Consider the following 22,122-nt stretch of genomic DNA (forward strand, 5'->3'; position numbering starts at 1 on the left):
TCCTAATTATGTTTCTCGCATAATCACCATTATTCATAATCGCAAACAGGTAGATATTATTAGCTATGCTCCTAGCAGATTGGGTAAACAGATTTACATGATTGATTAAACAAGTTTAAACAAAACAAAACAAACCCCTCATAAGACAGGTCACATCAGTTCTGTGTTCAAAACCCTCTGTTGGCTCCCTGCCCCACTCAGAATGAAAGTCGCCATCCTCACGGCGACCAGGGCTGTGTGTGATCTGTCCCAGCTAAGGCTCTGACCTCCTCCCTCACTGCTCCTCTCACTCCCTCTGCTCCAGCCACACTGGCTTCCCTGCTGTTCTGGAACATTCCAGGCTGATCCATGTTTGGGCCTTTGTATTTGCCGTTTCTGTGCCTAGGATGGTCATGCCCTAAAATCCACAGGGCCTTTTTGCTTGACTCTTCAGATGTTTGTTTAAGTGTCACTTTCTCAGTAAGACCTTCTTTGGCCACCCCTCTCTAAAAGCACAACCTCTGTCTGGCATAGCTACTTCTTTCCCCCAGGTTTTAAAGCTTTTTATTTGCACGTTTAAAAAAAAACGTGTGTTCCGATAATTAAAATCATTTGAACAACACCAGCAAAAGTGACATTCTGCTTAAACAGCCTTGTACAGCCTGCAGGACACCTTGGACCAGCGTGGTCTTTGTTCACTGCCGCCCCCCAGCATCTGCCTTCGCCAGCGTGCCCCGCCAGCCGGGCCCTGGGAGAGGCAGGCACGGCCTCCATCCTCAGTAGTTCTTGGATGTGAAAAGGGGCGGCGCGGCCATTTAAACTTGACCCAGGCTCCACATCTTCCAAAGTTAAGCAGCTAAAAGAAGTGAATAAGGCAGTGCTTGGCAAGGTGCAGTGCATGTTCGCGGTGCGTGCCGCCTTGCGATTCGCCTGCGTGCCTCTCCCGTTCGGTGCTTCGTTAGGAAGGCGGTGGAATTTTCTGTTGCATTTCTGTCTTCGGTTCAACTTACTGAATCTCTCAGTCTCGGCCTCGTCACGTCTGTCAGACCTGGTTGCAGAGGAAGCGGAGCGGGGCGCACGAGCGAGTGGAGTCTGACCTGCCTGGGCGGTGGCCAGGTGCTGACGTCGACACTTTGTCCTGAGCTCGTGAGCCAGCTGGCGCAGCACGGATGTTCCGGGCCTCCTGTGTTCTCGGCCTCCCCCGCTAGAGTGCAAGCTCCACGGGGCAGGACTTTGTCCACTTTATTCACTGCTCTGTCCCGTGAATAACAAGAGATAACCAAAACTGCACAGCATGTGTCGCTTAAAGAAAAGAAATTTTAGGAGGATGCGATGACTTTCCATTTAAAAAATGGGAGATGTCACCGTGAGGGTGATGGCTTCTGCTCGTTTTCTGTGGTCCTGGGTGGTAGAGGTAGGGCCAGTAGGTAGATTTGAGAGACTCTGTTCCAGAATCAGGAGGTGCATTCTAACAGAGACAGCTACCGGCCGGGCCGCCGCCCGTGGGCAGGAGCCCCTCCTCCAGGGGTGACGGGCGGTGGCGGGCAGCCTTCTCAGTTGAGATGAGGTCGCTGAAGCGAGGAGGGCTGGGCGGTTGCAGTGAGTCCTGCAGGCGGCGTCTCCCTCTGTCGTCCCAGCTTCTAGCAGTGCCGTCTGCTTCAGTGTTAGTTTCCTAGGACTACCTGAACGAAGTGTCACGATCTCAATGGCTTAACACAGTAGAAACTCGTTCTCTCGCAGTTCCAGGGGCCAGAGGAGCACGCAGGGCCCTGCTCCGTCTGAGGCTCCGAGAAAGACGCCCGGCCTCCCCCCGCTTCCGTTGGGTGCCGCCATCCTTGGCGTTTCCCGGCTGTGGCCGCATCGCTCTGATCTCCCGCTCCATCCTCTCACGGCCGTCCCCCCGTGGGGGTCTGCGTTCAGGCTTTCCTCCTTTCACAAGGACACTCGCTCTGATCCACTGTGACCTCACTTTAACTTGATTGCATCGCAAAGATCCTACTTTCCAGTAAGAATGTCGTTGATTTACTTGTTTTTTAGATCTCCACCCCTTCCTCCCGCTAGGCCGTAAGGTTAGGGCAGGGACCTCGACGGTGTTCATTGTCTTACCTCCTCGCCTTTGCGCTCCCGCGCTAGCACATAGTAGGTACTCTGTAAAGGCCGCTAGTTAAACGACTGAATGAATGAAAAAGTTTTTTGTTGGAAATGTTAGAAGCAAAATAAGACTTGAATTCTATTTCCAGCAGTGGTCCCCAACTCTTTTGGCACCCGGGACCGGTGCTCCTCTGAGGATCTAACGCCTGAGGATCTGAGGCGGAGCTGAGGCGGTGGTGCCGGCGCTGGGGAGCGGCCGCAGACACAGACGAAGCTTCTCTTGCTCGCCACTCACCTGCTGCTGTGCGGCCCAGTTCCTAATGGGCCACGGACCAGTACCGGTCTGTGGCCTGGGGGTTGAGGACTCCTGATTTAGAGAAAACCACGTCCAGCACGTCTGTCTCTTTTCTGTTTCTTGTGCGCTGAGTAGAGTTTTAAAAATTCCTAATCATACTCATTTTCTTCTAAAATTACACAAAACGTTATTACAAAATATTCTGGGCACACATGGCAACATATGCGAGACAATAGTAAAACTTGTGACCCCTTGTGGACTCTCTGGCTCTCTAACCCCCCACCCCAGCAGTTTACTGCTGTTCTGAATTTTGCATTTATCATTCTCATTTATTAATTTATTTTGCAGCATTGTTAGTATGATTTTTTTTTTTTTTTAAATATTTACAGCACCTGGTCTTTCTAGGTGGTCTCCCATCCGAGTACTAACCAGGACCGACCCTGCTTAGCTTCCGAGATCAGACATCAGGCTTTTTCAGGGTGGCGTGGCCGTGGACCGTGGACTGCGGCTTCGCTGGGGCATGAACCCAGGACTTTCTGTGTGTAAAGCAGACGTGCTAACCGCTACACTATGGAACCACATCCTGAAATTCCTTTTTCTTGCCTTAAAACTTTAGGAGTCATGTTTTTCTTATAGGCGATTGCCCCTTTTTGATGGTCGTCGTTGATTGTGTTGCTTTTATATTTTAGTTCACACAGCATTTGCTTAGGGCTTACTTCAGGTCAGACACAGCGCTAGGTCACAGGAGCGCAGAGGTGAGGGAGAGACTCAGTTTCTTTCCTGGAAGTTTGCAATCCAGTAGGAGAGAATATTTTTCATTTCCTTTTCAAAATCTGTGCTTATTAAATTCCTGGGAGGACAAACTGATTCTCCGAGTTCCTTCTCCATCTTTAGATCGTTTCGTCATTGCCTCGTCTTCAGAGATTCTTAACCCTCTTGGATAATTTTTATTTTACAATCTCGTTTTGGAATTATGTTTATTTCCCAGCTGTTCCCTTTGATGTTTTTCCATCAGACATCTTGAAAATATCCGACTAAGGCCTTCCCCTTCCTGCAGTCGTGACCCCTCTCCCCCCAAGATGTGGTTGTTCTTGTCAGGAGTCCCCCAACAAATCCTTTATGGACTGGTTTCTTCTTGTCAGAAAGGTTACATCTGATCGAATAAGTTCTCCAGTTGCCTTTTCTGCCTTGGAGACCTGGAGTTCTTAACTGTTATCTTTTCCATTGGTCCCTTGGCAAACTAGAGAAGCCTTTGATCAGCTTCTCAAAATATATTTTTACATGTATATAATAAAACATCTGGGATTACAAAGGAAACCAATTACATGGAAATATAGTTATCAAAATATTTTTAAAGATTGCGATATAGTAATTTATGTGCTTCTTTATTAAAGGCTTTGAATAAAAGATCCAGCAGCTAGTCAAAAAACTATAATTTCGAGCCCTGAGTTTGTCTCTGTCTGTGGTAAATAACCTCTGCTCCGGGAGTGGAAACAGCAAGGGCCTGTTTGGAACAAGTAAGAAGCCAAATAATATGTTTGGCCTCTGGGCTAGTTCTTGGGTCTGGGTTAGAAACACAGAATCCATTTCCTGTGTCTGACGGCTAGTCTTTAATATATTAATAAGAATTTAACCTAAATTCTTCTTCAACATGTTGGCAGATGGTCTTTATCCTGCTTTCGCTCATGTATTTGAACACTCGTTTAGTGCCTTCTATCTGCCAGGCATTATGTTAGGAGCTAGGGATGCAAAAATGGGTGGCTCTGGGTTGGGGACCTCCAGGGGCTCACTGTCCAGCAGGAGGAGGGGACCTGCGAAGAGGTCTTTGTGCTAGAGACACGACAGGGCCTCAGATGGTCACTGCCTCGGGCTCACAGCTATGGGGATCGATTTGTGGGGGAGAATTTTTACATAAGTATCTGTTGAAATTCAGAAATTAAAAACAACTTGATTATTACTTTTCAAAATAGTGGACATCCTTCCATATTCTATTAGAGTCATTATTCTGATCCCTCCAAATTTGCTTGATATGTTTTATCATGGTTTACATTTTAGTTAACATTGGTTGTTAACCAGTGATCTACCGAACACTAAATTCGCAAGCCTTCGTGTAGTACATGTTTACTTGAATCCTCCCATGTGTTTGTTAGCTTCTGCTCTAGGCCCTGTTCCTTATAGTCTAGTCAGAGGAATCAAACAATTTTTAAAACCTGTTAGCTGGTGATAACGGTGGTGGAGAAAAATAGAGAATTACGATGGAGTAAGACAGCTGAGGGAGGAAGGCGTTGCTCGTTAAGAAGGGGACAGTTTAGCAGAGGCCCGAGTGAAGCGAGGGAGCAAACCGAATGGCGATCTTGGGGCGACCCTTCCAGACAGAAGTAGCGAAGGGTGCAGAAGTCCCAGAGCGAAAGTGGTCTTGGCGATGACCGATGAGGGGGCCGTGTGGGCTGGTCACCTTCAGTTTCTCTTGATTTCCTTCCCCAGTTTTGATAATGGAACATCATCATCACATTGTACATTTGTAGGAATTTCAACAAAATCGGACTCATTCTTTTATAGTAAATTGTCTTTGGCTAAAAATGCTATCAGGAATGACAATGAAATTGTAACCTTTGTCCTATTGTTGATTGCTGATCCTCTGTTAAACTCCTTTTCTTCCTCAGAAAGAAAGAAGCCCTATTGTCTCCTCTTGGCCTGCGGCCGGGAGGGGGGCAGGGTTTGAGGGTGATGAAGAAGCTGGCTGGAGGCAGCAGCTTAGGCAGAAGCCCCGAAGCCAGAGGACCACATTGGGGACCCCTAAAAGGCGGGACCCCTACAAGGCTCCTGAGCTTGGGAGCCTAGTTCTGGTTGAAATCCTTTGCTTTTAGCTTGTACATTATAGCTCTCTGATTTATAATAGGAGTATCCCATGGCAGCTTGCTCATTTCATCTCCTTGGAGTGGGCTTTTGGCCGTCAAAAACAAGGGTATTTTATCCACCGAAGTGGGGGATGTTTTACATTTGTTTTTATTATAGAGGCCTCCATTATATGGCATTATCCCTAGGATCCCTAGGGTCATGCTGATTACTTTGAATCTGGAAAAAGTACTGAGGTCTTGTTAGTGGGACACACCGGGAACCAGCTTCCTGTTCTGACGTGGGTCGATTGGTCTCTTTCTCTGTCTCTCCCCGTTTCTGCCGACCTGCTCCTTCATCCTCTGCTGCATCCGATCTCAGACTACCCACTAGCGCTCCGCCCGCACAGTGGACGTGAGCTTGATGACAGTTCTACTTTCATCCCTTAGGCCATGCCTCCCAGTCCAGCGAAGGCGCGGGAGTGAATATGTGTGGGGTCCTTGCCCCTTAGGGTAGTTACGGCTTAGGAGGAGAGACATGTCACCTGCTCGAAAGTCATCTTTGTCTCCTTGTTTCCAACTGTGATCTAGTCCAAGAAGTTTCAAGGTCCCCTGTAACCACGCTCCCCCAACTCATGTACCTGTGCGTCCTGGTTTTCAGAGCATGTCTTCAGATCCTAGTCCAGTCTTTGTACTTGACCCAGAACGCTTATAGCCCTTAGAGAGTAGCTTTGTGTGCATGTATCATGTTTTCCTAACTAGATTGAAACTCAGAATTAAGATATATTTCTCTTTTATCTGTTGAGCTCATTGCGGGGATCCAGGAAGTCATTCTCTACTTCATTTGGGAAGGGGCTGGGAATTTTTCTCACCCTCTCTCAGTTGGGGTCTAAGGCAGTGAGTTTAAGAAACATTAAGATTCTGAAATCTTTGGCTCCCAAGGGTCTGTCACCTTGAATGCCTGGAGGTGAATATTCATACCCAAGAGCCTTTAAGATTGAGCCCCAGCCAGCCTCCAGCCAGTGTCCTTCCGGTTTGGCAGGTTTAGGCCCTTGAAGGGGGACTTTCGGGGCAGCACCCTGTCCCGTCTGTCCCCTGTCCTTAATTAAGCACAAGTCCTATTCTCTTCTGCCTCTCCCAGTGACGTGAGATTTTGTGATCGTAAAGAAAGAAAAAATTTTTTCTTCTGTTCCCCCGGGCCTCTTGAGTATGGGCAATTCTTTTGAATCAGGTGACTGAACGTGGTAGAGCAAAGAAACTCGCTCAGCAGTGACCTGAGAAATTTTCCTGAAGCTCCTCCAAAGTGTCAAGCATGCGAGGTGGTGGTTTGGTTTCTTTTTTCATTTCTAAAATTTATATGTTTTAGGAGGGGGATGTATAATATAGTATTTTGATTTATCATAAACGATGCAGCATTTTTTAAACTGAATGCATAATTTCTAACTTCAGTAGAACCAGAGGGGCTGGAGATTTTTCTCCTTGGTCCCCTCATTCTGCAGGTAGAGCAGGTGAGGCGCTCAGAACTTAAATGACTTAACAAGTCCGAGTTCACTGACAGCATCCTTCCCACACGATGCTGCGACCATGACTTTGGAAAGCACCCCCAAAGCCCTGTTTGTGTTCAGTGGATATGTACTAAATGCCTGCTGTCAGAGGTATTGAGATGTGGTGAATTTTTAGGGAACTCAAAAATTATATGCACATATATTCTTTTTAGATTACAAGAAAGAGGTAGACTAGAACAACTGTTCATTTCGAATTTTTTAAATGAGTGTTGCTGTAAGTCTAGAAGCATCCGCGGAACCACGGGAATCATACTCCGTGTGATTATTTGGACTGCTGGGCTGGGGGTAGGAGGCACCGAGGCCGGGCGGAGGCAGTTTGCCCCCGTCTCGCACCCAGCGCTCGGGCGCAGGCACGCCGCCGACGGACCCGGGCAGAGCGGAGGCCGGAGACCGCTTCGTTCCGTACACACGGGGCGTCGCCCTCGTTTCCGTTCCTGCCCTCAGCCGATGCACAGGTCCCTCTGTAAACACGTTCGCGTTTGTTATGCCGTTGGAACTTCGCAACAGGACTATGGCCTACGCTGCCCAGATACTGTGATCAGTGTATAAGTGAAAATGTTAAGCAGGGCGACTTGCTCAACATCACGTAACTGGAAATCATAGAATCAGGGTTTCAGTTCTAGATTTTTTATAAAATAAACATTTATTTTGGTTGTTCCAAAAAATCATTATTATAAAATTATTATTTAGACTTAAAGAAAAAGTTACAAAGGTAAAATAGAGATTTCCTATATACCTTTCACCCAGTGTCCCCTAATGTTAATATCTGGTGCATTTGTCAAAACTAAGGATCAGCCTTGCTGTGTTGCCATTAGCTACACGTGAGTCTCCTAGTCAGTCTGCTTTGGTCCGTGACAGTTTCTCGGTCTGTGGGTTTTTTGTTTTTTTTTTTAATCATCTTGACAGTTTTGAAGAGTGCCTTGTCGAATGTCCCTTAATTTGGCTTTGTCTGGTGTCGTGCCTGTGAGTGGACTGGGATTCTGAGTTTGGGGGAAGTGGCCTTTCCTTCGCGCCATCTCCGGGCTGCGTGCTGTTCAGACGACACCCTCGGCGATACTGACCTTCACCGCGTGGTTAAACAGGCGTCCGCCAGGCCCTGCCTCTGTAAAGTGAGGGTTTCCCTTGTCCACACTGGGTTCTTGGGGATCCTGCTCCTGTATTCAGCCATTCTTACTTCCGTGCGAAGTAAGCTTTACCACCTGGGTGGGCGGTATCTGCATATGTTATTTGGCATTCTTCTGTAGGTAATGTTTGTCCCTTTTCCCCCAGTTATTTATCTTATTACTTATGTCAGTACGAGGTCATGTATGTACATTTCGTACTTAAAGTTATAATCCAAATTACTATATTATTTATTTTTACATTATTTTACACAAATTTTTCCAGCTTTGGCTACTGGGAGCTTTTTCATAGTGATTCTTCTGTCTAGTTGACATGGCACAACAAGATGCTCCAGGCTCATCTTCTATTTCCGCTGCCCTAGACCTAGGACCAGCCATTTCTCTAAGGAGCAGTCATGGTCTTTTGATGCCAGATGTGTGATTCTTTGTATGATTCCTTCTTTCTATACTAAGGAAAGGAATACTCTATCTCATAAATAGGAAAAACAAAGTTTTCTAAGTTCAGTTTTCAGTTTTCTTGTCCCAATATTTTAGCTACTATTATTTTTCTTCATGGGTTTGAAGTTTCATTTTATTTATGTTTATTCAGAAGAACAAAATGTTTTCACCAGGAAATCAGATGCTGACCAAATAATGTCAGTTTGCTTTATGAAATAGAATATGTTTATTATAAGTATTATGGAAGCTAATTATATAAACTGATGTCACCCCAATACATTTAATTTTAAAAAGTATGATTGAGGGGTGAAGTTTGGTATTGGCCAAATAAAATACAAATATATTTTGTATTTTCCATGAATATTAACCCTTTAGTTTAGTTCATTGCAAAGACCTTTAGAATTTTGATTAGAAGAACAAATGGTTCCTTTTATAACAATAATACCTTTAAGTTTTATCTTTGTAATTTTAGAATTTATAAAACACATAGCTTTGGTTTAAGGGAGCCGTAATTAGAGAACTGTTGGCAGTTTAGGGTAGCGGAAATAACATGTTCATTAAAGAGATCTTAGTTTTAATCTTTGTTTCTAACTTGCTGAAGATCTTAAGGGAAGTTTTTAGACTTTGTAAGTCTCAATTTTATGTAAAAGAAGAGGATTGAACAAAGTTTTTAAAGTCACCCCTTTGCCTCCTTTTTGAAACAGGTTTATTGAGGTTTTAAAGCTCCTTTTGACAATTCTCTGATTTTTTTTTTATATCAGAATTTGGCAAGTAAGAGAGTGTGTGTGTGTGTGTGTGTGTGCACATGCACATGTGTGTGCATGAGTAAAAATACTGGAATAGAGCTAGTGTTGCAGGTTAACAATAGGTGTTTGGTCTGGTTTATACCTAAAAAGGAATATCATTCAGGAAACACTTCAGTACTAGGAGGAAAATCTTACAGAAATAAAATCCTTTTTTGGGGGAAAAAAAAAATGAGTCCTTCCCACACAGAATGCATACTTTACTTTTAACAAGCTCTTAGTAGTCACAGAAGTTTGGAAAGCTGCCATCTTGAAAGTTTGTAATTCATATTTTCTTAAGCAGACACGGTTTTCTCCATTCTTCATCACGCACACCCTCACTTCTAAAAAATTTGCTTTTAACTTGATATATAGAGGTTTTACTCATCTTCTAAAAGAGGATCAGAGGAGGTTGTGTCTGCGTTTTAATTCTTTAATGTCTGGCTTTATGGAGATAAAGGAGCGGGGCGGGGAATCTGTATTCCCTAAATCTTGGCTTCCTGACAGTGATTTCTTGAGTTACGGGGTGGGAGAGGGTAAAGACAAAAGTAGGTGCCTGTGGTTTGAGAGCAAAGTGGTATTTTGTACCGTTGCTTTGATTCGTTTTTAGTGATGATATTTAATTCATATTGAATCTAAATAAAGTCGGAGAGACCATCTGTTTAAGTTTAAGGAGTGGGTCACATGGTTTGTGGAGATTGACGATCACTAGTATACATAATTAATCTAGCGAGAATTGCCCCAGCTGACCTAGAATGTGAAGAGCATGTGGAGGAATCAGGAAAAAAAAGAATTCAGATGATACCCTGGATATCTTATAAAAATATTGTAAAAACAGTATATTATGCTATGTGGTATATATCCTCTGGCACTATCTTACTATAGGATTCTTACACACATAGTATAGCTGTAATCTACTATATTACAAATACAGTTTTTCAAACAACTTACTTTAATTTTCAGTTTAATTTTAGAACTGGTTTTTTCAGGTGGAAATTTTAAAGCTGCTTAATTGCTATCCCATAAAAATCATCGGACTTTATTAGTAATTAATTTTAATTAAATTGTCAGACCTTTCATTATGATAGGTAAACTAATATTTTCCTAAGAACATTGTCCATGTTCTATTTATATACTCCTTCAATAAATATTTATTGAGAACTTACTTTGAGTTACCCTTCTTGAATTAATGAATCTAAAGTTTGACTGTCTTTCTTCCATAAGCTTATTTCAGAATTCTCACTACGTTCGATGTTTTCCGCATTTCAGTTGAGTCCACTTAGGAATAGTGGAGATTTAGTTTCTCCTTTCCTTCCGGAGTTCTGCAGAGGTTCTAATGAACAGGAACATGTTAAAACCTGCTACCAGGAATGGATCAATGTTTTACCGTGTCCTTTAGTGATGAGACATTAAAAGGTGGCGAGTTTACTTTCTTGCAACACTGGATGGTTAAAACGTTACTCACTCCGTAGGTGTTTCAGCGATAGCTGCTAACAGGCTGTGTCGTTTTTGTTTTATAAAACATACATAAGTCTCATTTTCCTTCTCAGCAACATAGGTATATATTTTTAAAAGTACTTGCCAATATCTGGGTAAACATTTATTTTCATAGAAAAATATTCATAGAGTTGAAGTAATTTTTTAAATTCTGTGAAAAATGTGGTTTTAGAGACATCGCTGAGAAATTTGTCCCTGTCCTCGGTGGCTCCAGTTCTCTGTCCTGTAAGCTCTGAGGGCCAGGATGCTGTCAGATTTTAATTTTCTCCAAGCTGTCTCACAGATGATATGTTCACTCGATAAGTGGATTGATCTATATTTAAGGATATAGTGTAGATGCGTCTATTTGCATATTTTTAATATCTTTTTAAGAATTTTTTAAGCATACAGCAAAGTCAAAAGAATTTTGCAGTGAACATCTATATAGCCACCATCTAGATTCTACCATTAACATTTTAGTATATTTGCTTTATCACACATCTGTCCATTTATATGTCTCTATATCCATTCATTAAGCCATCTTATTTTGGGTACATTTCAGGGATGTTTCTGAACTGTCATGGTGGTTAATTTGTATTCCAGGATCATAGCTTAAATTGGTGAAAGAGAAGGTGATGGAGGCAGTTTTAGATCCCAGACTTAGCTCCGTTGCTGCCCTCACGTGACGTTTATTGATAACGTACGATTTCTTGCCGGTGTTCCTATGATTTTAATATTACTCCTGCCTTTAGTGTGACCTCCCGGTAGCAGTGCCTCGGTTGCCGACTGTCGCAGTGCTGAGAACGCCAGTCGTGTATGTTTATTGCTGCCACGACGAACAGCTTTACTGTTATTTCGCGTGAGACTTAATCTTTCATTATCTCTCTCTGGTTAGGAGTAGCCCATCGAAGCCAGAGCAGTGAAGGAGTCAGTTCTCTCAGCAGCTCACCCTCCAATAGCCTTGAAACACAATCTCAGTCTCTCTCACGTTCCCAGAGCATGGATATCGATGGTGTCTCATGTGAGAAAAGGTAAAGTAAGCCAGTTTTCCAATAAACTTTTATTTATGGAAAGGAAAAGATCCATTCACTTTAGTCTCTAATGTATTAGTCTCCAGTGTCAGCCCAGAGATCCATAGCAAATTAGAGTGAAATTCATTAAGTTTAAAGGTCTTTGTATCATTCCGAAGAATTGTTTATACCTTTTTATGTTTTTGGCGTTGAAATGTCTTTTATGAAATAATGGTATAGACGGTAAAAAATGTTTTTAGTTTTTTAATGTCTTTAAATTATTTTGGCAGCGTATGTCAGTCAGTCCCTAAAAATTTCTTCAGAGTTTTACTGATTGGTGAAATTTAAACATTTGGAAGGGTACAGACAGGTGAGTCAAATGCCCTAGGAGCTCCATCAGGATCAGGGTCTTAGAGCGGAGCCTTCCCGCCCTGCAGGTGTGCCGTGAGTGGGCGATGCGGAGGCCAGTGCTGAGTTCTTTATTCCCCTGGCGAGCCAGGCCCCCAGGACCCAGCCCCTCTGCCCTTAGGCAGCCCCCTCTGTTTAGGTCAGTGGGCCAGACAAACATTATTTTCTGTATGTGTCATGATGTGAAAAAGTTTGAGAAGCATAGGTGTAGAGGTTCAGTACTTGGGGAGCCTGAGGTGAGGAACCAGATTAGCGATCACCCCCACTTTAGGCAAGGATTCAGTAAGGACTGCCTTTTCAGGGAAAAGAACAAATAGAAAGAAATTAACCCCATAGAGTGAAAACAATTGTTTTTATTACCATTGCTCTGAGTACACATATTTAAAAAAAAAATGAACTCAACTCTGTGATTTCATGGTCATTAGGTGACTTTATTATGTATATCGTGTGGGTTTAGCATCTAGATTTACACTGTTGGTGTTGTTTGAAAAACCTCAGGCTAAGTATTGTCATATACAGTGGACCCAGACGCATACTGCCTTCAGACATCTAGCAGAAGGAAACATGAAACATCCAAGTCTTCAGAAAATTACTTCAGAAAAATTGCCAAGAAGTAAGAGCTCGCAGTTAAAAGTCACTAAACACACTAGAAAAAAGCCACTGTGACTAAGAGTCAGCAGAATTAGTAGTAACAATAATTTCACCTAGAGATTTTGGGGTTTTGGAATTTTCAGGTACAGAATACAAAATATATATATTTAAATAAATAAAAAGGGAATTGAAAATGTAAGGAGCAAGTGACTGTAAAAACGACCAAGCTCATTTGAAAAAGAACCAATTGTAATTTCTAGAAACGAAAAGATAATAATTCAAATTGAAAACTTGACGTTAAGAGTTAAACAGTGGATGAGACATACTGAAGAGGGAACGGAGTATTAAAGTTGCAGAAACTACCCAGAGTATACCACAAAGAGAAAAAGATGAAAGGGGTGAAAGGTATTTAGAGCTAGAGAGGACACAGATCCAACATGTATCATAGAAACATCAGAAGGAGAAAATAGACTCGGAGAGACTTCCCACCTTCCTCCTGACTCCCCATGTTTTTCTCTACTGGGTTAGAAACTATTATCAAAGAGAAAAATGGCTGAGAAGTTTTCTAGAGTTGATAAATGATATGAGTCCTCAAATTCAGGAAGCTCAGCAACTCTCAAGCAGGTTAAACAAGAAAGGAAATTCATATCTAGACATTTTATAATAAAATTGCAGAACATCAGAGACAAAGACCTTTAAAGCAGCCAGAGTGAAAAGAGAGAGAATCATCACAAGAGCAAGTGAGGTGTCTAAATGATGGCAGCCAGAGGACTGTGGAATAATAGTGTTAGAAGCTGACGGAACGTCGCTGGCAGCTGGGAATCGTGGACCCCTGTGAAACTGTCTTTTAAGAGCAAGGGTGAAATGGGGACATTTATATATTGAAAAACAACCAACCAACCAACCAACCAACTAAACAAAAAGAACTCGATAGCTTGCTGCCACTAGAAGACCCCCAACTTTTAGCAGATGTAGTTAAGAAGGAAAACTGTAGTTCAGATGCGAGGAGGGATAAGGGAAGAAAATAATAAACATTTGGTAAATCTAAACAAACACTGATGGTTTTAAGCAATAATAGCAGTGTATAAAATACTGCTGAGGGAAGGAAAGTACAAAAATCAGGCAGATCTAACATACTGGACAGCAAGGGCAGATAAGCCAGAAGGGGGCTGATTAGAGCAGGCTCTAAAGGGGCTGATTAGAGCAGGCTCTAAGGCCCTCGTATACTTGGGAGAGGGGTAAAGATACTGACCAAATTTGAGGTTTTGAGATAAAAATACTTGATAAAATTTCAAGGGTAACCACTAAAAGAATAGAAATAAAGTATATCTTTCAAACCACAATAGGGAAAATGTAGGACAGGGGTGGGGAAGTGAGGGGGTGGGTGCATTTAAGTCAGTTCAAAGAAAGGGAAGGAAGAAGCACATTTTAGAAAAGAGACAAACAGCACAAAATAAAATGCTAAAAAGAAATGAAAATGTGTCAGTAATTACAGTAAATCACAGTGAAAAGGCATAGGTGGGATTAAAAACGAAACAGAGCCCGGCTTTACTCCTGTTTACAGAAGGCATATCCAAAACACTAGGTTAGAGGAAGGTTGAAAGTGAAAGGAAAGGGAAAGATATATCAGGTAAATACTAAACAAAAGGAAATTGGGGTAAACATATTAATAAGTTAGACTGTATGGCAAAAAGTATTATCAGAAATAAGCACTATATAATAATAAATGTTTATTATGACATTTATAACAGTGGGCTATAACAGTTTCCAAAGTACGTACACCTAGGAATGTAACAGTAACATGTAATAAAGGAAATGTTGACAAAACTAGAAGAAACTGACACATATATAATTATAAGGGGAGATTGTTAACACATGCCTTATAGCCATAGATAAATCAAAGAGCACAAATATCAGTAAGTATCTGGACAAATTGAACAACACAGCTAACAAGCTTGAGCTAATGCAGGATACATTCTTTTTTCTGATACCTGTTGACCAAAACGTTTCAAGTCAGTATCCTACAGATCCTGTTTTCTGACTAGTGCATCAGGTTTGATTATTAATATAGGGAAATAAAACTTAAACCCTCAGCCGTTTAGAAGTTTTAAGAACAGCATGTTTCTACATACAGATTAAAGAAACTATCATAATGGAAATTCAAAAGTGCCTAGAAATACAAATCATGAGCTAAAGTGGTCCTTAGGTGAAAATATAAGGGTATAATATATTAAAAAGGGGAAAAGAACACAAGTAAATACCAAGAATAAAGCTCTTGTTGGAATACCCTCCCCTGGACCGGCGCATGGCTGGCCTTCCTAGTTTTGCTCAGATGGCGTTTCTCCTTGAGGCTCACCCCATTTACAGTGGAACCCCCTGCTCTCTCAAGTGCCTTTTCCCTGCTTTTTTTTCTTTAATCTTTCTGTGGCATTTTTATTATACTATATGCTTTACTTACTTATTGTGTTTATTGTTTATCTTTCTATCTCTAACTAGAATGTAAGCTCCATGACAGTGATTTTGTGTGTGTGTGTGTCTTTTTTGTTCATTGACATCTCAGACACCCCAAAACAAAGCCTGCATAGAATGGGCACTCAGTAATGTATGTTACTAAAATGGAGGATTCTATGAAAAATGTAAATATGCAAATAAATTTGAAAATTTGGATGAAAATCAAATTCCTAGAGAAAAAACATAATTTTCCCAAAATTGACTCAACAAGAGAGAACTTGAATAATTAAAAAACATGAAATAAATTGAATCAGTATTTAAAAATTTTCCAAAGGAAGCACCTTGCTCATATGATTTTATAGGTCATTCTACCATTCCAGTTTTATATAAAATTTTTCATATAATTTTAAAAAATAGGGAACACTTATCAGCGTAATTTACAAGGCTAATATGACCTTAATATAAAAACTAGACAAGAATAATATAAACAAAGAAAATTAATTACATGGTAATCATATTTGTGAACGTATTTGCAGAAATCTTAAGATACTGACAAGCCAAATACCACAATGCATAAAAAACAGACAAAACATGTATAGGGCTAGAACCCCAGGGTAGCAGTTACCGTGGCCCCCATACTGGTGATTGGAAGGGCCTAAGGGGGCTTTGGGGATCTGGTGATGTCCTGTTTCTTGATCTGGGTGTTGATTACATGAACATGTTTCCTTTGTGAGATTTACTCAGCCAAACACATGTGGTCATCTATATACATTTCTATACAGATATTTCAATTAAAAATTGAGTTTAAAATATTAATATAATTTATAATATAATATGTTCAACTCGTGTTTATCACAGGACTACAAGGGTGTTTTTACAATAGCACATCTATAAATATCATTCACCATATTTTATATTAAAGAAAAAAAGCCATGTAATCTTGGTGGTTGCAAAAGTTCGCTAAAATTCAAGATCAATTCGTGATACAAATCTTGGCAAACCAAAAACAGAAAGGTGCACCTTAAACTGGCAGTGTGACAGAGACAGTTAACCAAATATTCCATATGCTCCCCTGCATTTCCAGTCTCCTTTGCAGTTAGGTTGGGGTCAAGTGACTAGTTCTGTCCCGTAAACTGTGAGTGGAAGTGACATGTGTCACTTTTGGGCAAAGGCACTTGAGCCGATGTTCCTCCTCCATCCCTCTCTTCTCTTGCTCCAGTGACCTGGGAGGCTGTGTATTGCAGATGGCATAGATTAAAGATGGAGTAAGGATGCTTCACTCTCATCAGACTTTGCGTAAGCAAGAAATAAACCCTTATAATAGTGTTAAGCCTCTAAGATTTCAGAGTGTGTGTGTTCTCACAGCATAGCCTATCTTATTCTGATGAATATAAAGGACATATACCAAAAAAACTATAGCAACTCATATTCAGTGGTGAGAAATTAGAAACACTCTCCTTAAAATCAGGAATAAGAACGAGGATGACTGCTATTTCTCCTTCCGTTCTACATGGGGGTCCTACCCAGTGCAGTGAATAAAATAAGTAAGGGTTGGAGTAGGAAAAACGAAACAATTACTTTCTGGAGAGGAAATGATTGTCTACCTAGTAAGCCCTATCTATGAGTAAACAAGTTGCTTATAAGTCGTCTATATCTAAAAATCAGTTACATTACTATGTACTAGCAACAAGAAAATTAGAAAACTTAGTTTTTTAGAAAAGGTACCATTCACAGTTTCATTTTAAAATGTATGGTACATAGGTATAAAGTTAGCAGAAGAAGTGAAACACTTATGGAGAAAATTATAAAAGTTTATTGAAAGACCTTGTCCATAGATAGACACAGTAACACATTTCTCCCCAATTTGACCTCTAGAGTCGATGAAATTCTAGTCAAAATCCCTAAAATGTTTCTAAGGAACCTGTCAAGCTGATTCTTAAGTATGTATGGAAGAGCAAAGAGCCTAGAATGGCCAAATTACATTGCTATGCACTAGCAACAAAAATCAGAAAACTTAATTTTCTGATTAATTGTATATTCTTTTAAAATATATGTTTAGAAAATTTACTGTAATTTTTTTAAGTGAGCCTAAGAAAATGACAACTTGGGAAAACTATTAACAATTATGATAGAATGTTTACATCTTAATATAAAGAACTCTCAATAATTAATATGAAAAAAGATGAAGGTTTATTGTTTTGCTTTTCTGACTGATATTTTAAAACTTTTCCTCAACCAGCAACTAGGGCATTGGGTGGATTTATAAAAGGTAAAAGACTTATTTGTCTTTTATACTTAAAGCATGTCCCAGGTGGATGTGGATTCAGGAATTGAAAATATGGAAGTTGATGAAAACGATCGAAGAGAAAAAAGGAGCCTCAGCGATAAGGTTGGTAAGAGGTGAAGCCGTTGCCTCTGCGTTTAGTACAGATGATAGAAATAAACGCTGTTCACGTCTCGGATCTGCAAAGCCTGTTAGAGCGGGCCGCTCCAAATCCGCAAATCCTTTTTAGGTGATTGTTTTTATTTTGAGCAAAAATGGGTAGCCTAGGTCGCCCTTATTAATGAAATATAACTCAGTCCTTTTATCTGATAAAATCCTTTGTTATTTTTGTTTTGGGTCCATGTTTTTATCAGTAAATTTAGTTTGTAACAGGAATTAATTTAGAGATCATTCGAATTGTTTTTGTTGGGTTTTTGCTTAAGCAAGTAGGTCACCATCATGTCTTTGATAGTATTTGGAGGAAAATGAACTGAGAATTGAAGCAAGACTATGTGGGATCCAGTAGCCAGTTTCGAAAACATACTTATTTTGTTATCATCTCAGCTTAGTTCTCTATATTTAGAAAAAGGAGTTGTTTGTTTAGATTTTTTTGGTGTCATAAGTAGTTGCCTCACTTTCTGTTCAGTAAATGATTCATGTTCAGCAACACATATTGATGATTATTAGAAGTTGGACCACAGCCTCCTAGGAAAGTGTCTGATCCTTTATTTTATACAGTTTTTTAGTGTTTACAAAGTTCTTCCATATGTGATATTTTATTTGTATGGAAAGTAGTGAGAAATGTTAAATTAAGGAAAAAATTTTGAAGAAAAATTAGCCGTATACCGAGGATGTTAACCTGGTCCTTCGGTGTTCAGAAAAGGAAATAGACGGGATGTATGTCCATCCTTTGTCTTCCTCGGTGATTCATGACAAGGCCCTTTTATTCCCCTCACCCCACCGCCACACACACAGATTGTAACCAGTTACACGCTGTATCTTTGAAGTCAGAGTAACAAGTTTATTTTCCGCTAGATCAATGGGTGAATAGTTCCGTGCATTTCTAAAATGTCCTCATTAATTAATTAAATCAGAATTAAATATTTCTATTGACATCTATCTCATACCTCCTGCCACTTGAAATTAACCCCCAAATCTTCTTCACAAGGAGCCTCCATCAGGTTCTGAAGTGTCCGAAGAACAGGCCTTACAGCTGGTCTGTAAGATCTTCCGTGTCTCCTGGAAGGACCGGGACAGAGATGTCATCTTTCTTTCTTCTCTTTCTGCACAATTTAAGCAGAACCCGAAAGAAGGTAGGAATCCAGCCCAGCTGTCTTGTTTCAGAGTACGGCACTTACGGGGAAACAAGACTGTGCGCCCGCTGGCCACAGCCACTCTGTCTTGCCCCGGGGTCGCATTTTTGATTATGGGATCTTCCTCGATGAGGACACTGATGTGCATGACCACTTTCCACCGAGCTTATTGATAAATTATTTTTTTACTTTTATGGTTCTCTAAAAGGAAACCGCATAAATAACTTAATGGTGTCCATCATCTCAGAGTGGTTTTTTCCTTTCCAGTAAGAGGCGTAGAGAGAGCATTAGCGCCTCTTATGAAGTAGGGGCTGCCGGGTGGTCCCCAGGGGCCCTGGGAGAGGCGCTCTGTGTGACACACACCTACCATAAGTGTCTCCAGGTCACGTGCAGGCGGTGCGGTAAATCTGCTTGATTAAATTGCTTGCGGGATAGGACATACTGATATTTTGCTGTGTTTCCAGAATTCTGTTTTAAGAGGCCACATTAACCCATGCTTATAACAAAGCGATAAAACTCCCAGGGCAGCATTCCAGGACACTATCACTTCTTTGCAGCAGTCATTGACTACAGAAGGGGGCGGGGCGGAGCCCTGGCATGTTCTTTGGCATGTCACTGCAATCAGACCTCCCCGGAGGCGGCGTTTTTTGTGTGTTTTGCTCACTGCTGTTTTCCCAGTGCCTAGAAAGGTGCCTGTTTACACTCCATAACCCTTCAGTAGGTCTGTTTTAAGTGAGCGAGCGCGTGTCAAGGGGTCACCTTTCCCTTTCCCGTGCCGCCTGTTTTCCACCGCAAACACGAAGTCCCCTGTGTCCCTGGCGGATGGATTGTCTACTTCTGGTTTTACCAGGATCTTCTGGTTATTCTAGTTATAGAGATTAACTTAGCGACCATACGCTTCAAAACCCTGCCACTCGTTGTTATTATTATTGTGAATCCTAAGATTCTCAAATCTGTCTTGTACATATATATAATAAATTTTAACAACCAAGTCAGGTGAGACTTACATGGGTTAGAACTTTTATTTATATAGCGCTATTTAAAATGTCTTTAAAGACCTACAGTAAAGCTGTTGAAAGCTGCAGAGAGTAAAGAGGAAGCTAGAAAGTAGAACCTGCTCCAGAAGGCCAGATGGAGACTGGAAATGTGACCCTTTGTAGCATACTCTGAACTTTGTCCTTGATAGTTTCACTGTATATAAAACATATATAGGTGAATAAATATTAACCCACTTGTGTTTCTAGTATGATGAACTACCCTGTGGAGTTGGGAGTAGCTTCTTTTAATAGCTAATATATATTAGCAGTGACTCTCACTGACTGTGCTCCAATTTTTTTTTTTTTAAATAAGCTTTGTATCTTGGAATAATTCTGGATTCACAGCAAAGTTTCAGAGTACGTGCAGGGAGTTCTGTGTACACTTCACCCATTTTCCCGTAATGTTAACATCCAACGCGACCATAGTGTACTTCTCAAAACTAAGAAATTACTAGTAACTACACTGCAGACCTTACTTGGATTTCACCAGCTCGTCCACCAACGTCCTTTTACTGTCCCAGAGTCAGGTCCAATCTGGGACACCACGGCGAACTCTCTGATTGCATTCGGCTCGCTCAAAACCGTGTGTATGTGAACAGCCACGTGTAACACTTCTCCGTTCTGCTTTCCAACAGTGTTCTCTGACTTTAAGGACTTGATTGGCCAGATATTAATGGAAGTGCTAATGATGTCCACTCAGACTAGAGACGAAAACCCATTCGCCAGCCTGACAGCCACATCGCAGCCAATCGCAGCGGCCGCTCGGTCACCAGACAGAACCCTCATGCTGAACACCGGCTCCAACCCAGGAACAAGCCCCATGTTCTGCGGCGCGGGCTCCTTCGGTGCCAGCTCTTTGTCTAGGTCAGTGTGGTCCCCTCTGCACGCGTAATCGGGAGTGAGGCAGCCATGAAGGATACGAGAGAGAAGCGTGTCCGTCCCCGGGCTGTGTCATGCGGTCGATGGCGTGGACCGTGTCTGGGGGGTGGACCAAGCATTTCCAGGACGCGTCAACCTTTCTCAGATCGGTTGCTTTGGCTTTCCGTGGTGTGGCTCTTGGTACATTAAAATTTAGAAACGAATGGCTGTATATTGTACATTGTTCTTTGGAAAGAGGGCGTTACCGTATCATAAACGTGGCCTCTAGATCTGTACAGCAGTTAGATTATAATCCTTTAGGTGAGTATCCGAAAGATTTGTACCCTTGACTACTTAGAGATGTGAACTGTGAATATACTGTTCTTAAAAAGCTTGCTATTTTCCATTTTAGTTATTTATCTCAAGTTTTTCTTCCATTTTCTCTTCTTTCCTCCCTTTCTCAACGAATTCAGCCTCTATGAAACTAGCCCAGCGCCCAGCACGGGGCTCTGGAGCTCGGCGCCAGTGACAAATCTACCTGTTACCTCACCAGCCCGTGCAGCCAGCCAGACGGCTGTGCCGTCCATTTCCCTTAGTCCTCATAGTGCGGCTTCGGGGACCGCCACTGGAAGCCAGCCCTCGTCCCCGCGGTACCGCCCCTACACTGTCACCCACCCCGGGGGGACGCCAACTCCTCCCACCCCGCGGTCCTCCGGCCTCTCCGTTCTGTCTAGCTCTCCAAGCCTCCCTGCCCTCGCTGGTAGCCCGCAAGCCGTGCCCGCCAGCTCTTCCCGACAGAGACCCGGCAGCACGGGGCCCCCGGTCCTGTCCGCCTCCCCCAGTGCCGTGAGCAGACGTCCCTCCTCCCTGAGGATTTCTCCTAGGTATTTGCTCGGCAGGAGAGCTGGGCGCGTGTTTGCAGTGCAGGGCGAGGAGATTAACACTGTTTGGAAGAACTGCTGTGCGACACTCACCTCGGTTTCGTGGTTTCCGTTTGGGGTGATTAACCTGTGTGTCTAACGAGGGTAGGCTCGCGCCCGAGGCCATGCTTCTGCCAGGCTGAGGTAGCATCGGAAAGTGTGGGTCGCTCTCCTGTGGGTTCTTTTCTTCCCTGCCTTCCCTCACTTTTCCTCCATGCTGTACAACAAAGAAAGAAGTTACTCAGTTTTGCAATCATTCCTCATTACAAATGAGTTTCAGAAGCCCTCGGCAGTTTGTGTATGAGGGTTGGGGTTCATGGGACCACTCTCCGACTTTTTATACTGTTGCTAGCCGTAGTAGAAACGTAGTCAGACCAAGGGGTCGTGGGAGCATGTCTGGGCCCGGTGTCCCTTACCTGTGGTCACTGGGGCTGGGCCAGCGTGCCTGCCTTGACATTTTGACTTCAGCCTCTTAGAAGCAGTCTCAGAATCCCATTAATCCGGTGCTCGCCACCCCCCCCCCCCAGCTGTACTTACGCATTCCTGTAGTTTAGACAAATTACTTTTTTGCATGTCCGTGGACAAAACTTTTAGCATGAGATTTGATTAAAAGGACGACAGTTGCAAAAGCGTTCTCCCTCTTGTTTTTATCGTCGTTCCCTGATGACCTTTTTTGCTTTCGTTGCGGTA

General features: G+C 42.2%; 1 protein-coding gene across 5 annotated transcripts in view; it reads left to right on the top strand.

Moving 5' to 3' along the window:
• UBE4B (ubiquitination factor E4B) overlaps positions 1-22,122 on the top strand; it is a 109,249-nt gene that overhangs the window by 35,664 nt on the left and 51,463 nt on the right. For 3 of the 5 annotated variants that reach the window (XM_016163591.2, XM_036228482.1, XM_036228481.1), the window contains 4 exons: positions 11,477-11,612; positions 17,343-17,430; positions 18,473-18,617; positions 20,290-20,518. In XM_016163591.2, the coding sequence (XP_016019077.1) occupies positions 11,477-11,612; positions 17,343-17,430; positions 18,473-18,617; positions 20,290-20,518 (598 nt within the window). Of the gene's footprint in view, positions 1-11,476; positions 11,613-15,971; positions 16,338-17,342; positions 17,431-18,472; positions 18,618-20,289; positions 20,519-20,985; positions 21,397-22,122 lie in introns of those variants that run through there. The other 2 variants (XM_036228489.1, XM_016163592.2) reach the window with 2 other exon arrangements.

This window comes from Rousettus aegyptiacus, unplaced genomic scaffold (genome assembly GCF_014176215.1).
Source record: "Rousettus aegyptiacus isolate mRouAeg1 unplaced genomic scaffold, mRouAeg1.p scaffold_m13_p_1, whole genome shotgun sequence".
NCBI lineage: Eukaryota > Metazoa > Chordata > Mammalia > Chiroptera > Pteropodidae > Rousettus > Rousettus aegyptiacus.